The 12,645-nt window shown below is 45.9% G+C and overlaps 1 protein-coding gene across 1 annotated transcript; it reads right to left on the reverse strand.

Moving 5' to 3' along the window:
• Positions 1 to 10,300: 10,300 nt before the first annotated feature.
• HSPA2 (heat shock protein family A (Hsp70) member 2) lies at positions 10,301 to 12,645 on the reverse strand. Its single transcript, XM_082283299.1, has one exon. It carries the CDS (start codon positions 12,587 to 12,589, stop codon positions 10,685 to 10,687), a length of 1,905 nt encoding a protein of 634 aa, XP_082139425.1. The 5' UTR covers positions 12,590 to 12,645; the 3' UTR covers positions 10,301 to 10,684.

Here is a 12,645-nt window from a genome sequence, read left to right on the forward strand (position 1 = left end):
TGCAGTCCTCCAGTGCCCAGCACTGCAGAGTCATACACGACACCAGAGAACATCACTCTGTGGCCCTCCACCTGTGGACACCTGGGGTGGCACTTGGCCCTCGCATCCAGCAATCCAGCACTGCTGCCCCAGGGTGGGGGGCACATTTTTGACACACAACACACAATTTTAGCTGTCCCTCTGTAGTTCAGCTTGAGATCAGTAAGGGGTAAATGTGTATTTCTCCTTTACTCTATTAGCATGATGTAAGAATTTGTCCTGCAGTTGATACTTGGGAAAAAAAAAAAAAATACAGGACTGATTTTACTTGGAACTGCTGCATTTATCAAGGCCTAAAGCTGCATAATTTGAAACCAAACAGCATTATTTTACCTTGCAGATTCAAGGGTGTTAGTATCAGCTTTCCAGTACCACACACCTCAAGTCAGTTTTATCATCTGCAAGAAAACAGTGTATAGAATGCATGTCATAAATCTATGCTGAATTTCTCAGCCCAACAAAGTATTTATAATGCAAATTCTGTGCATATTGGGCACTTTCCATCATTCTTCAGCCTGCTTTTCCCCCAGATGTTGTTTGTGTGTGCGTTATTTCAACAGAAGTTCTCAAAGGTTGCCAGTGTAAGAAAGAAAAATGTGTATTTGTCGTTTTTTGTCTTTCAGGGAAGTTTGCTAAAGAACATCAGTTCTTTGATTGCCAGTGAATCAGTAAAGGCTGAGAAATCAAATGGAAGTGGGCATGAAACAACACATTGCTTTTGAGTTTTTAATAATATTTATGTAATTGTAGAATCTAAGTATCAGGAGAAAGGAAACCTTTGCTTAAAGATGGAATATATTATGCATGTTCCTGATATGCTGAGAACTTTAAATAAACACCAGATAGGCTGTTCAGGGAACACTGGACAAAACTACTAGTAACAGCATTTTACAGCATCTATACATTTTTTAAAATTCCAAACAAAAATATCCCCCGGAAATAAATGAGGTCTGTTATTCCCTTCTTAATTAACAAGAGACTTGCAAGCCCTTAACTATTATTTGCAGGTCACCTTTAAAACAAAACGACTCTTACTGCTGAAATCCCTTTGCCTACAAATTTAAACCGAGTGAAACTTTAAGCTTTCCTGTGACTTTTTGCCAGGTACTATTCAGCCAGGCAGCCACAAGGCTCTCACAAATTCTTACTCAATCTAATTTGGTAGTAGAGGCTGGATATGGGACAACAGAATAATTTCAAGTCAGCAGCCCACAGCCCATGCCGTGGTTAGACCACAGAGATGAATATGAGGAAATCATGGCTCTAATCCTTTGACAAAATGTGGTTATTTCAGCTTGCCTGTTCTAGTCTTCAGTTCCAGCTTTCTCATGGTGTTTTACCACTCTTGGATGAAAAGGCCCACACAAATGCTGTACCTTTATGTTATGCACAAGGGATTATGAGCCATGAAAGAAAAATAGGAAAGGTGGTAATCCAGCTTAGCAAGACCTACCAGCACACCACAGGAAGGAGAAAATTCCACCCCTGTGTCTTCAAAATACATCTCAGCTGCTTCTCACTAATGCAAACGGCTGAATGACTGTCCCCAACCACTGTGCTGGGGCAGCAGGACAGGTCCCTGCCCACCCATGAGGCCCTCTGTGGCCCCTGGGATCTGCTACAGAGGCAAACATCAACAGCAGCAACAGGATGGAGCTGGGAAAGTTGAGGAGGCTCACAGAAAGGGAGTGAAGGGGATAAGGTGACACTGCTTATGGCTTAAGGTGACCATCTGCTGTCCCCTAGAACTGCAGATCCCAGCACGTACCCTCCACTGCAGCCTGCTCTGGGCCCTGGGACTCATGGTCAATGTGCTCTGCTCCTCCCCAGTTCTGCTAAGCATATTCCCTGGGTATCATTTTAGTCCAAACAGGGAAATAATTTTTTTCCATGTGACAACATCTCCACAGCCACTCATTTATGCTTATTGCGGCACTGACAGTCAGGAGCTGCAGAGATTTTCCTGGTTTTCCCAGGACTGGCAGCAGTGAGGGCAGCTGGTTCTGGTTCTTCTGTTATGGGCAGCGACAGCACTCTGAATGTTAAACACTCTTTAGCTTTGGGCTTTACAAGATTTCAAAGTATATCTACCAGGGCACAAGTACGTGGCATGACCTAGGTCCTTACGCGAGCAGTCAGCTCAAGATTTGGAAGCTGCACCTGGAAATAACTCCCATATACTAAGGCAGGTCACTTTAGGGAATGAATTTGAGGTTTATAATCTTTGGGATATTACAAAGCATTTGGTTTTTCAAGCAGAGAATCTCTCACACATCATTCACAGCAGGGCAATGTTGTGTATAGCTGGTATTGCTTGTATTGCACCCAAAATCGGTACAAGTCATGCTGACAAAAGCACTTTTTGCCAATAGAAGTCAAGTCTCCATCAAGGGTGAGTTTCCACATTACAGATAAGCCAGCCTAAGAGCCAGTTGTTAATGGAAGAAGCATTCTTGATCCCATCAAAAATTTCCCATCATTTACCTTTGTGTTGATTCTTTATCTTTGACCCCAGAGCAAGGCGGCTCCCTAAACTGTCAAAAGTAGTCATCCAGCAAAAATAAATGAGAAGCTTTCTGTTGGGTTAGCATTTTACATCAGTTCATGGTGGAGTCAGAGCCAGTGGAGATGTAGATAAATATAAGGGGACGAGGGAAGGACCACACCTTGCAACAGACTGGGACAACTACAATGTAAGAAAATGTTGCTGCGCTACTTTGTACTTTGAAAGGATGAAAATACCTGATCTAAGACTTTTAGACAGGTCAGGTAAGGTCAGTAAGACAGAAGGAACATTTCCTGTGCTCCCACCTCTTAAAAACGGCATCAGTAATTTTTGCAGTAGTTTCTGACTAGGGAAAATACTCCTGAAAGTAACACAGGTGTTCATGACCACGTGGAAGAACAAATGGACAACACAATGTGGGGAAAGAAAATTTCCATAAAGCAACCTGTCCCTAACTTCCCTTATTTCCAAAGCCTTCCAGACACTGCATCTTTTATCTTGTGAGTACTCTTTAGAGGTGTATCCATGCAAACACAATCAGTCCACGGAAGGTAAGCTAGGATTTCAAAACAGCCTGAAAATTCTGCTCTGGCTCTGCTCTCTCCAGCCATCTCTTTCCATTTTTTTTATACAATTGCTGTGTGTATGTTGTGTTTCCAGTTGCTATTGCTGCCTGCCAAGTACATATCTATGACTTGGCAGCCAAGTTACATATTTAAGAGGATGAGAGAAGCAGGTTTGGGAACAACCTCAGATCTCATCCATGGCAGCCAGGCAGCACTGCAGAAATAGGCTCAGGGGAAAGGGGAATGTATGGAACCGATGGCTCAGTGGCTCATTTTTAGGGAGTGGGACTATCATCAGCCTCAGGAGACCACTGGTCCACCTTGACTCCAGTAAAAGTCATGCTAAAAGAATTGGCAAAAGCAAGGGATGTGTTGCAGATACCCAGGGCTGCCTGTGTTAGTGTACATGACCATGTGTAGTGCAGGAAGCAGGGGAGAAAAACCTTCCTCTGTAATGGAAATCTGCTTTAAACAGTCCAAGAAATGCGTAACACTAAGCTCTCTGAAAAAAAAAACTCCTTGGCATTTCCAGTGGAAGATGCCATAATAGATACATGGCATTTGGCTTTTGCTAATTTATCACCTTCTTTCTGTGGGAATTATACACATCTGAGCGGTAAAAACTAAATAGATAATGTGAAGCACTCAAGATGTGAAAGTGACAAGTTCCACAGGCAGCATCCTAAGTAATAATTCTTCTTCAGAGCTGGGGCTGAACAGCACACAGTAAATAAGGTGTATGTTGAACCAGGAACTGCAACCTTCTTAGAGCTTACACTGCCCATTTTGTGCACTGACTGAGGTAGGTGCCCTGCAGAAGAAAAAAAAATAAAAGAACCTGTTAGTGCATAATTAAAAACTGGGTTATGAGGCATAAGCACAAAGAAAGCAAGAAACAGGCTTGCTCCAATTGTCATAGTTCTGAACAACTGACCTTGAACCCTTAATAGGCTTCTTTTAGTGTTGTTTCTTGTGGTTTTTGTGCGTCCATGGGCATCCCAGTAGCTGGGAACACTCAACAATATGTATATGTACCCATTCTTTATGTATATCTAATGTTTAATTTGGATATCACACCCAGAAAATAAACAAATGCATAAACTCAACAAAAAGATCACTGACTCACCATCCAGTCATCCACCTCTTCTCTGCCTCTTGTTTCTTCTTGCTGTGTCAAGCCTCTGTCTCCCATACCCACCGTATTAATTTCCTCTGCTTTTCCCAGGGGCAGTTAAATGTCAGCCTTGGTTTCTCTGGGAATATTAGACTCCGTGTGTGCACTGCTGTTTGTATTGGACACACAAGCACAGATTTCAATTTCACAGTAGCTAATACTGCCCATGACTACACCATTTACCTGCCAAGTGCTCTGCCTGCTCATTAAAAACAGGATCATGCTGTATGAATGGAATAAATACTGTCCTTGGGCAAAGTACTGTGAACATTGGTGCAGGTTTTCACTTCAGTTTTGTGCAACATGGAAGCTCCTAATTCCCTTTTTTCAGCAATTTGAACAGTGCATTCCTTGGATAATCCAAAGCAGAGGGCAGCTTGGTAGCTGCACTGTAACTTCTGGAGAGATACCAAGTCCACCTCATGTCTAGCCCCAGCCGTGTCCCAGAATGGAGCCCTGTGGCCTCATGGCCACATCCACAGCTCCAAACTGGCTGAAGGTGTTCATAGGCAAAGGCAGAATCAGCTTCTGGGTCCACACCGAAGCTCTGAGGGAACTCAGGAGGCAGCGACTGCCTGGCACTGCTTACAGGCAGTCTGATTTTGGAAAGCCAGAAAAACCAGCTGCACGTTCTTTTACTGAACGCCTCGTGCCATTGCTCCCTCTGCATGGTTTTATCAGATGAGATTATTGAACATAAGCAGTTGTCAGCCCTTTTCACACAGCCTTGCACCCCCAACAATCAACCTTTTGTCATTAAAGTGCCTCTGACAGAAAGGAAGAAGTATTAAAATGTACCTCACACTCAAAAAGTTTTTTCAAAATTTTGTTTTGATTCTGTATTCTGAGGTGCTCAGAAATCTAGGAACCTTACAAAAAAACTTCATAGCCCAGTTTCTAGTTCTTCTTAGGATATAATAACCATCTCTCTGCTATAGAAATAGGGGAAAAAAGATGAAAACTTAATATAGAAGTGCTATAGACAAGATCTTCTCTATTCAATTCTGTGAGCTTTGAAGGAAATTTGAAGGAAATTATGGCAGAGAACTTGACTTTTTAGTTTTTAGTGTATTACAGAAACTTTTTAGATTATCAGTATTTTTAAACTAGTTATTTCCCACCTGTAGTGCTGGGGGTAGGACTAAGGACTAGCTACCATCAAATTTCTTTAACCAGGCTGTGTAGGAACATTTGCAAACACAAATGCAAATGAATGAGGTCTTCAGCAGGGAAATAAGGAGTCTTCCAATTGAGAAATAAACGTGGTTTTGAAAGGAATATGTTTACACTTTTAGATACAGCCTGGCAAAAAGAAATGCTGCTTTCATCCATGACATGTGATTGCTAGACTGTCAGTGCAACTGTGCAGCAGCTCTTACAGGGATTGACAGAGAATATTTCATGATGCTTAGCAGTGAATATAGAAAGGCAACCAAGACCTCCTAAATCCAATGAGGTGTCTATAGAATCCTGCCTGAAGTACATAACATTGCCACTTCTGGAACTGGTTTTGTCTCCTTAATCCTATTCAAAATAGATTTTTAACTGCTGACCTGCAAAAGATTTGGAGCAGTGACATTTTTAACTGCTCCAGCAGGTAAGGTACAGGTGCTGCCAACTGCTACCTAAGCATGGGCAAGAACAAACTCACACTGCTTGGGCCAGGATGCAACAGAAATCTGTCAACTTTTGCAGAGGCCAACATACAAAAAACAGTTCCTGAATGGTGGGAGAGAATATCTTCAGCAATGGAAAAGGAGTGAAAATTTCCTGTACTCTTGATTTTCTTTAAGACTACAAAAAAAGTGTTGGCTCTTAGAGGGAAATTTCTCCCCTCTCTGAAATTCCAGGCTGGTGCTGTTATTGGGATGACAAGGGGAACCAGCTTGTCTCTGTCTCCACCCTCTTGATGCAGGAGAGAGTAAAGGCAAACGGGTCATGCAAGGGTGGATCAGGGGGTTTTAATACTGCTGTTTCATATGTGGAAGTGAAATATGTTGTTGCATCTGGAAATGCTGGCCTGCTCAACTCTATAATCACCATGCTGCTGCATGCAAAATCTGCTCTAGAGGCAGGTCTGTGCTATAGGCTTCTGCCTGCATAAATATGTGGAAGAGAGCGGCGCAGAGATGTGATACCTGACCCACATAGGTGTGCTAGAGAAGCTTTACTAGCATAACTTGTTTCGCTGTGGGGTAGGGAGGGGTGATAACTTTCCTGTGATGAACAACTACAGAACGTAATTCTGCTGCTGTAAGAGCATCCACATGCTTTGATGGTTTAACATCCCAGGATTCCTGTGTGCCAAGGTGCAGAGTACCTGACGTAGCAGAGATTAGACCACCGTGTGCTTTCTAAAGGGACACAGTAAGGGAAACTCATGCCAGGCACAGGGCCAAGGAGGAGAAATGAGAAACACCTTTGAAAAAAGTCCAGTTTGAAATGCTATTACCTTGCAATGCACTGACAAGACTGAAAAAAAGGAACTTTAAGTATGCATGCTGGGTGTAAGCCATGTTTTTTAATGTGATACCGTGCATTTAATGTGAGTGCCAAGACTGGAAATGTGAATTCCCTGAACATTTTTTCCCTTTCTTCCTGTTCCTCATATTTATCTGCAGGAGTGGCTCACAATGGGGAAAACAAACTTTATGGTGCAGTCCCGACACCCTTCATCTCCTACTTTGGCTGCACCCTACAGAGCCCCAAACCTTCAAGAACCTAAATGACAGGCAGCTCCCAAGAGAAATGCTACCCAGCCTGCAGGGCTCCACGCAGCGCCTCCCGAGAGATAAAAAGGCAGGCTGCTGGGATGTATTCATGCCTGCCTTTAAGATGGTATCACAAGGGATGAGCAGGGCAGCAGCCTGTCTGCAAGTCCTGTGCGCACAACTTCAAACAGGCGCTCCGGAGGCGGCGGGGCCGGGCTGACTCACCCGGCCGGCTGGGTGGACGCAGCCCGTCCGAGCACGTCTCAGCTCCCCAGTGGGTTGCCCTCAGACAGCTCTCTTGTCCTCAGCTCCCTCCGAGGGCTCTCACACCGGCACTTTATTTTAGTGATGCTTTCGGCTTTGACTTTTTTTGTCTCTTCCCTCTCCCCTGCAAAGCGACGGTGGGGAATTGCAGGGCGACCTGCACCGCACGCAGGAGGCATGGCTTTGCTTTAGGGATTTAATCCGGGTGATTAAATTCTCCAGTATTAATGCCACGGGTGTTCCTCTGTTTGAAATAATGCCATCCAAACTCAATCAGAAAACATATGGAGCCATCAAAAGTTAATACACGAGTTGCACAAGCCTAGGAAGTTACAAGCACTTTATGCTCTCCCGTATGGGCTTTGTCTTTCTTGCACAGCCTTGTTGCAGCATGGCAAAGTTCAGACACTCAGGCCCAGGATTTTGACAGGAGCAGCTGGCTTTCCTGTGAGTCAGGACAGTGCACAGGATGAGAGACGCTGAGTGCAAAAGCAATGAAACTGCAGATTTTAGACAAGATTACTTTCCTGGCTTCGCCAAATTCATTTGAAATGTGCAACTGCTGCCCGGAACGATATGTACACACCAAATGCACCTATTTGCAAATGAGGAGCAGCATTTGGGAAATTGACTTTATTTCTTTAAGAAACTGGGGAGGGGAGGGGGGAGGATAGAGACCTACTGGAATCAGTGGGAAGTTTCCACTAACAGGATCAGAGTTCACTCTACAGTTAGCACAACATACTGAAAACCAACTTGAATTTATTCCTTGTTTTATAAACTAGAGTGAATGAATGCAAGGAATCTAGCTCTGAGCTCTTCAAGTTTTCTGCCTCTTGCGTTCTGGGGGCTTGTTCACATATTTTAAAGGCTACTTTGTGCCTCGAGACTACAAATCTTTTCCCAAGCACGTAAGTCAGCACAAGCTTCCAATCCTTTACATACCCCACACACAACCTTAGGTGTGTCACACCTAAAAACATCTCTTTTGTACGAAAAAAAGAATACAACTCTCCCAGTGTTAACCTGTTGTTGTCCTCAGCCACTTTCACCATCTGGATGGGGACTCCACAACTCTGGTCTCTTCTCCCTGCCTGCCTCACTGATGGAACAGGCACAGAGCAGCAGTGGCTGAGGTGAAGGAAAGGACAGACAACAGCACAGGCGTGTGACAAACTGTCTGCTGCGTGCATTTAGCTACATTAGCTCTGCAATACACTTAAATAACAAAAAATTGTGTTTAATAACTGGGAAGCGACGCTGAGGAATGCAAACCAAGGGCTGGAAAGTAAAGGAAACTATGTGGCAAGGGCAATTACCAGTTGGTTAATAGAAAAAATAGTTCAACCTGCATTTACAATGAAAATGGGTGCTACCTACGCCTTATTGTCATCCCATAGTAGTGGGATTTTGGTTTGAAAGAGTTTATCTGACAGTACTACAGTTTGCAGCAACAAGTTTTCACTTACAGATAATCTAGTGGCATTCATAAACATATTTACCTATTAGTTTCTAGGGGAAAAATAAAGTTAAAAGTCACAGTATCTTCTCATTCCCACGAGTCGTCTATATGTTACAGCCTGGAAATCAAGAGGCTGTGTACCTTGAAACAGCCAGGAAAATGCTATATACCTGAACACCAAGAGCCTGATTGCAGTGTTTGGAGATCTCACTGAAGCCCTCAGCAGGTGCTGAAGTTGCTGCAATCGACTTCTCCAATCTCACTGCGATGGCACTGACATTTACCTGCCAATCGCTCGATAGACCTAAAGTGGTTTTGAGTCATTTGCAACAACAGCTATCAAACAAGCTTTTTACACACCTCACATTCCCCCCCTGTGATGACTGTAACCCCTTTCTGTAGCCAGTGAAGAGAAATCCACAGTCAGTCAGTGCCCTGGAAAGCTATCTGAGAGAAATCCATGTAGTAAACCAGCGTTACATCCTTATTGTTGTCTTCCTTCTTGTCACAAAAAGCTTTTTATAGATTTTTTTTTTTTTTTTTTAATATACAACACTTACAAGCTTAAGGAATCGAAGTCCTAAAAGTTGTTTGCAACGGGGAGAGCTGGCAGGGCAGCACCAACCACGGTTCCCAGGACACCAACACTCCCGACATCCAAACAAGCAACAAACCAAAACACGGCAGCCGATTCCCTTCAGCTGCCCACTGCTCCGCAGTTTTTTCCCTTAAAGGACAAGCCAACCCGAAATGTGCGTGCCATCAGGCTGCTGCAGGAGAGCTCATTAACTCGCAGCGCCTTGGACTCCCAACGCTGCCTGCTAGGATTTTTGCTTTCTTATACAAATGAAGAGCTCTGCAGACAGTTTGCAGCAAAGCCAGGCAAGTTTAACTACTACAGATTTTGCCTATTTTATTAAGTTCAGCATAAAAGCTCCTCAGTACTCCCAGCTCTGGGGGTGTCCTTGCCAACTCGACTTTTGATTAAGAGGAGAAAAACACACTCACTGTAAGTATTGAAAGCTCAGCGCGCACACAAGCAACCCAAGAATAACTCAGCACTTTGTACAGCTGTCCACAAACCGATCTTTATTTTATCAAGCCCCACCACCTGCCAAGCAGGACTATTTCTGTTGTCCTCATTTCCCCGCCGTTCTCTCCCAGCCCCACGCACACAAACGCATTCCCAAGCACGGAACTGCAGCCCCTGACACCAGTTGTGGGTAAGAGCAGGTCCTGCCCGAAAACAGCACCAGCACGCAACTCCGGGGAAATTTTCCCTGCTGTCAAAATCCCAGGAGCCACACTCCCACTGCCCCTGCCACGGGGCTGGGGCGCTGCAGCACCAGGACACCCCTCCCCGGTGCCCATGCCAAACTGGGCTCCCCTCAGGAAGCCCCCATGCTCTCTCCCACTGCCACTCTAGGGGCATCAGCCACCCCTCCGCAGCCCAACACCCCCCTGCTCCACTGCTGTCACCACCCAGAGCCACAGACACCACCAGAAAGGTCTTCCTCACCCCCCCCCCCCGCCCCAACCCCACTACTGCCCCTTCATAGAGAGGAGAAAAAGGATAGATTTATGCTTTTAATACATTTTATTTATTACCAAAATTTCCAGAAGCCAAATTTGGCAATTTTTTTTTTATCTTCTGTAAAGGTTTTCATGCATAACTTGGAACTTTTCAACTGCAACAGTCAAGTGGTTACTTTAGAAGAAACAGAGACAAACATCCGGAGTAAAAACAGCTGTATCTGAATTAACAAAATTTGTCTATTACTAACCTTATAAAGCAGGACGTGCCTTCCCTCTTATCAAAACCAAGCTGATAGATCTGCCTTTATACAGACCCAACAGAATAAACTCTGTTATCGGCAAGGACGTTTTCTTTAAACGTTAGAAAAAAAAACAAAGCAAAGAATGGAGTGACTGTCCATAAACCAGTCTATACTTCAGTCCTCTTTAATCTACTTCTTCGATGGTGGGGCCACCGGAGCCGCCTGCCCCAGCCCCTCCATCTCCCCGGTACAATTTTGTGACGATCGGGTTGCAGAGTTTCTCCAGCTCTTTCTGCTTGTGCTCGTACTCTTCCTTCTCAGCCATCTGGTTGCGATCGAGCCAAGAGACCACCTCCTTGCACTTGTCGAGCACTTTCTGCTTGTCCTGGTCACTGATCTTTCCCTTCAATTTATCATCCTCCACTGTCTGCTTCATGTTGTAAGTGTAGGACTCGAGGGAGTTCTTGGCTGCCACCCGATCCCGGTTAGCTTCATCCTCTGCTTTGTACTTCTCTGCTTCTTGCACCATACGGTCAATGTCATCCTTGCTGAGGCGACCTTTGTCATTGGTGATGGTGATCTTGTTCTCCTTACCCGTGCTCTTGTCCACAGCGCTGACGTTCAGGATACCATTGGCATCGATGTCAAAAGTGACCTCGATCTGGGGGACTCCCCGGGGTGCTGGGGGGATACCTGTTAGGTCAAACTTGCCCAGTAAGTTGTTATCCCTTGTCATAGCCCTCTCACCCTCGTACACCTGGACCAGGACACTGCTCTGGTTGTCTGAGTAGGTGGTGAAGGTCTGAGTTTGTTTGGTGGGGATGGTGGTGTTGCGTTTGATGAGAGCAGTCATCACTCCTCCAGCCGTCTCGATACCCAGGGACAGAGGGGTGACATCCAACAGCAGCAGATCCTGGACGTTTTCAGACTTGTCTCCCATGAGGATAGCTGCTTGTACGGCAGCGCCATAAGCCACAGCCTCATCGGGGTTGATGCTCTTGTTGAGCTCCTTGCCATTGAAGAAATCCTGTAGCAGCTTCTGGATCTTGGGGATCCGAGTAGAGCCACCCACCAGCACGATCTCCTGGATCTGGCCCTTGTCGAGCTTGGCATCACGCAGAGCCTTCTCCACCGGCTCCAGGGTGCCACGGAAAAGGTCAGCATTGAGCTCCTCAAAACGGGCACGAGTAATGGAAGTGTAGAAGTCAATGCCCTCAAAGAGAGAGTCAATCTCAATGCTGGCCTGCGTGGAGGAGCTGAGAGTGCGCTTCGCCCTCTCACAAGCCGTGCGCAGCCGCCTCACTGCTCGCTTGTTGCCAGCAATGTCACGCTTGTGCTTGCGCTTGAATTCTTCCACAAAGTGGTTCACCATCCGGTTGTCAAAGTCCTCCCCACCCAAATGGGTGTCCCCAGCCGTGGACTTTACCTCAAAGATCCCATCCTCAATGGTAAGGATAGACACATCAAAAGTGCCCCCTCCCAAGTCAAAGATGAGCACGTTCTTCTCTCCAGCCCTGGTTCCTTTCTTGTCCAGGCCATAGGCAATAGCAGCTGCAGTGGGCTCGTTGATGATACGCATCACATTGAGGCCAGTGATGGTGCCAGCGTCCTTGGTGGCCTGGCGCTGGGAGTCATTGAAGTACGCCGGGACTGTGATGACAGCATTCTGCACCTTGCACCCCAGGTAGGCCTCCGCAATCTCCTTCATCTTGGTGAGCACCATGGAGCTGATCTCCTCGGGGAAGAAGGTCTTCATCTCCCCCTTGTACTCCACCTGCACCTTGGGCTTGCCACCCTCATTCACCACACGGAAAGGCCAGTGCTTCATGTCCGACTGCACGGTGGGGTCGTCATACTTGCGGCCGATGAGGCGCTTGGCATCAAAGATGGTGTTGGTGGGGTTCATAGCGACCTGGTTCTTGGCAGCATCCCCAATGAGGCGCTCTGTATCGGTGAACGCCACATAGCTGGGTGTGGTGCGGTTACCCTGGTCATTGGCGATGATCTCCACTTTGCCATGCTGGAAGACACCGACGCAGGAGTATGTGGTGCCCAGATCGATGCCGATCGCCGGCCCTTTGGCAGACATGGTGTCGGCTGTCTGTGCTGCTGTTCGCCCGTATCCTCCCCGCCCGCTCCCGCTGC

The sequence above is a fragment of the Coloeus monedula genome, assembly GCF_965178545.1.
Source record: "Coloeus monedula genome assembly, chromosome: 6".
Taxonomy (NCBI): domain Eukaryota; kingdom Metazoa; phylum Chordata; class Aves; order Passeriformes; family Corvidae; genus Coloeus; species Coloeus monedula.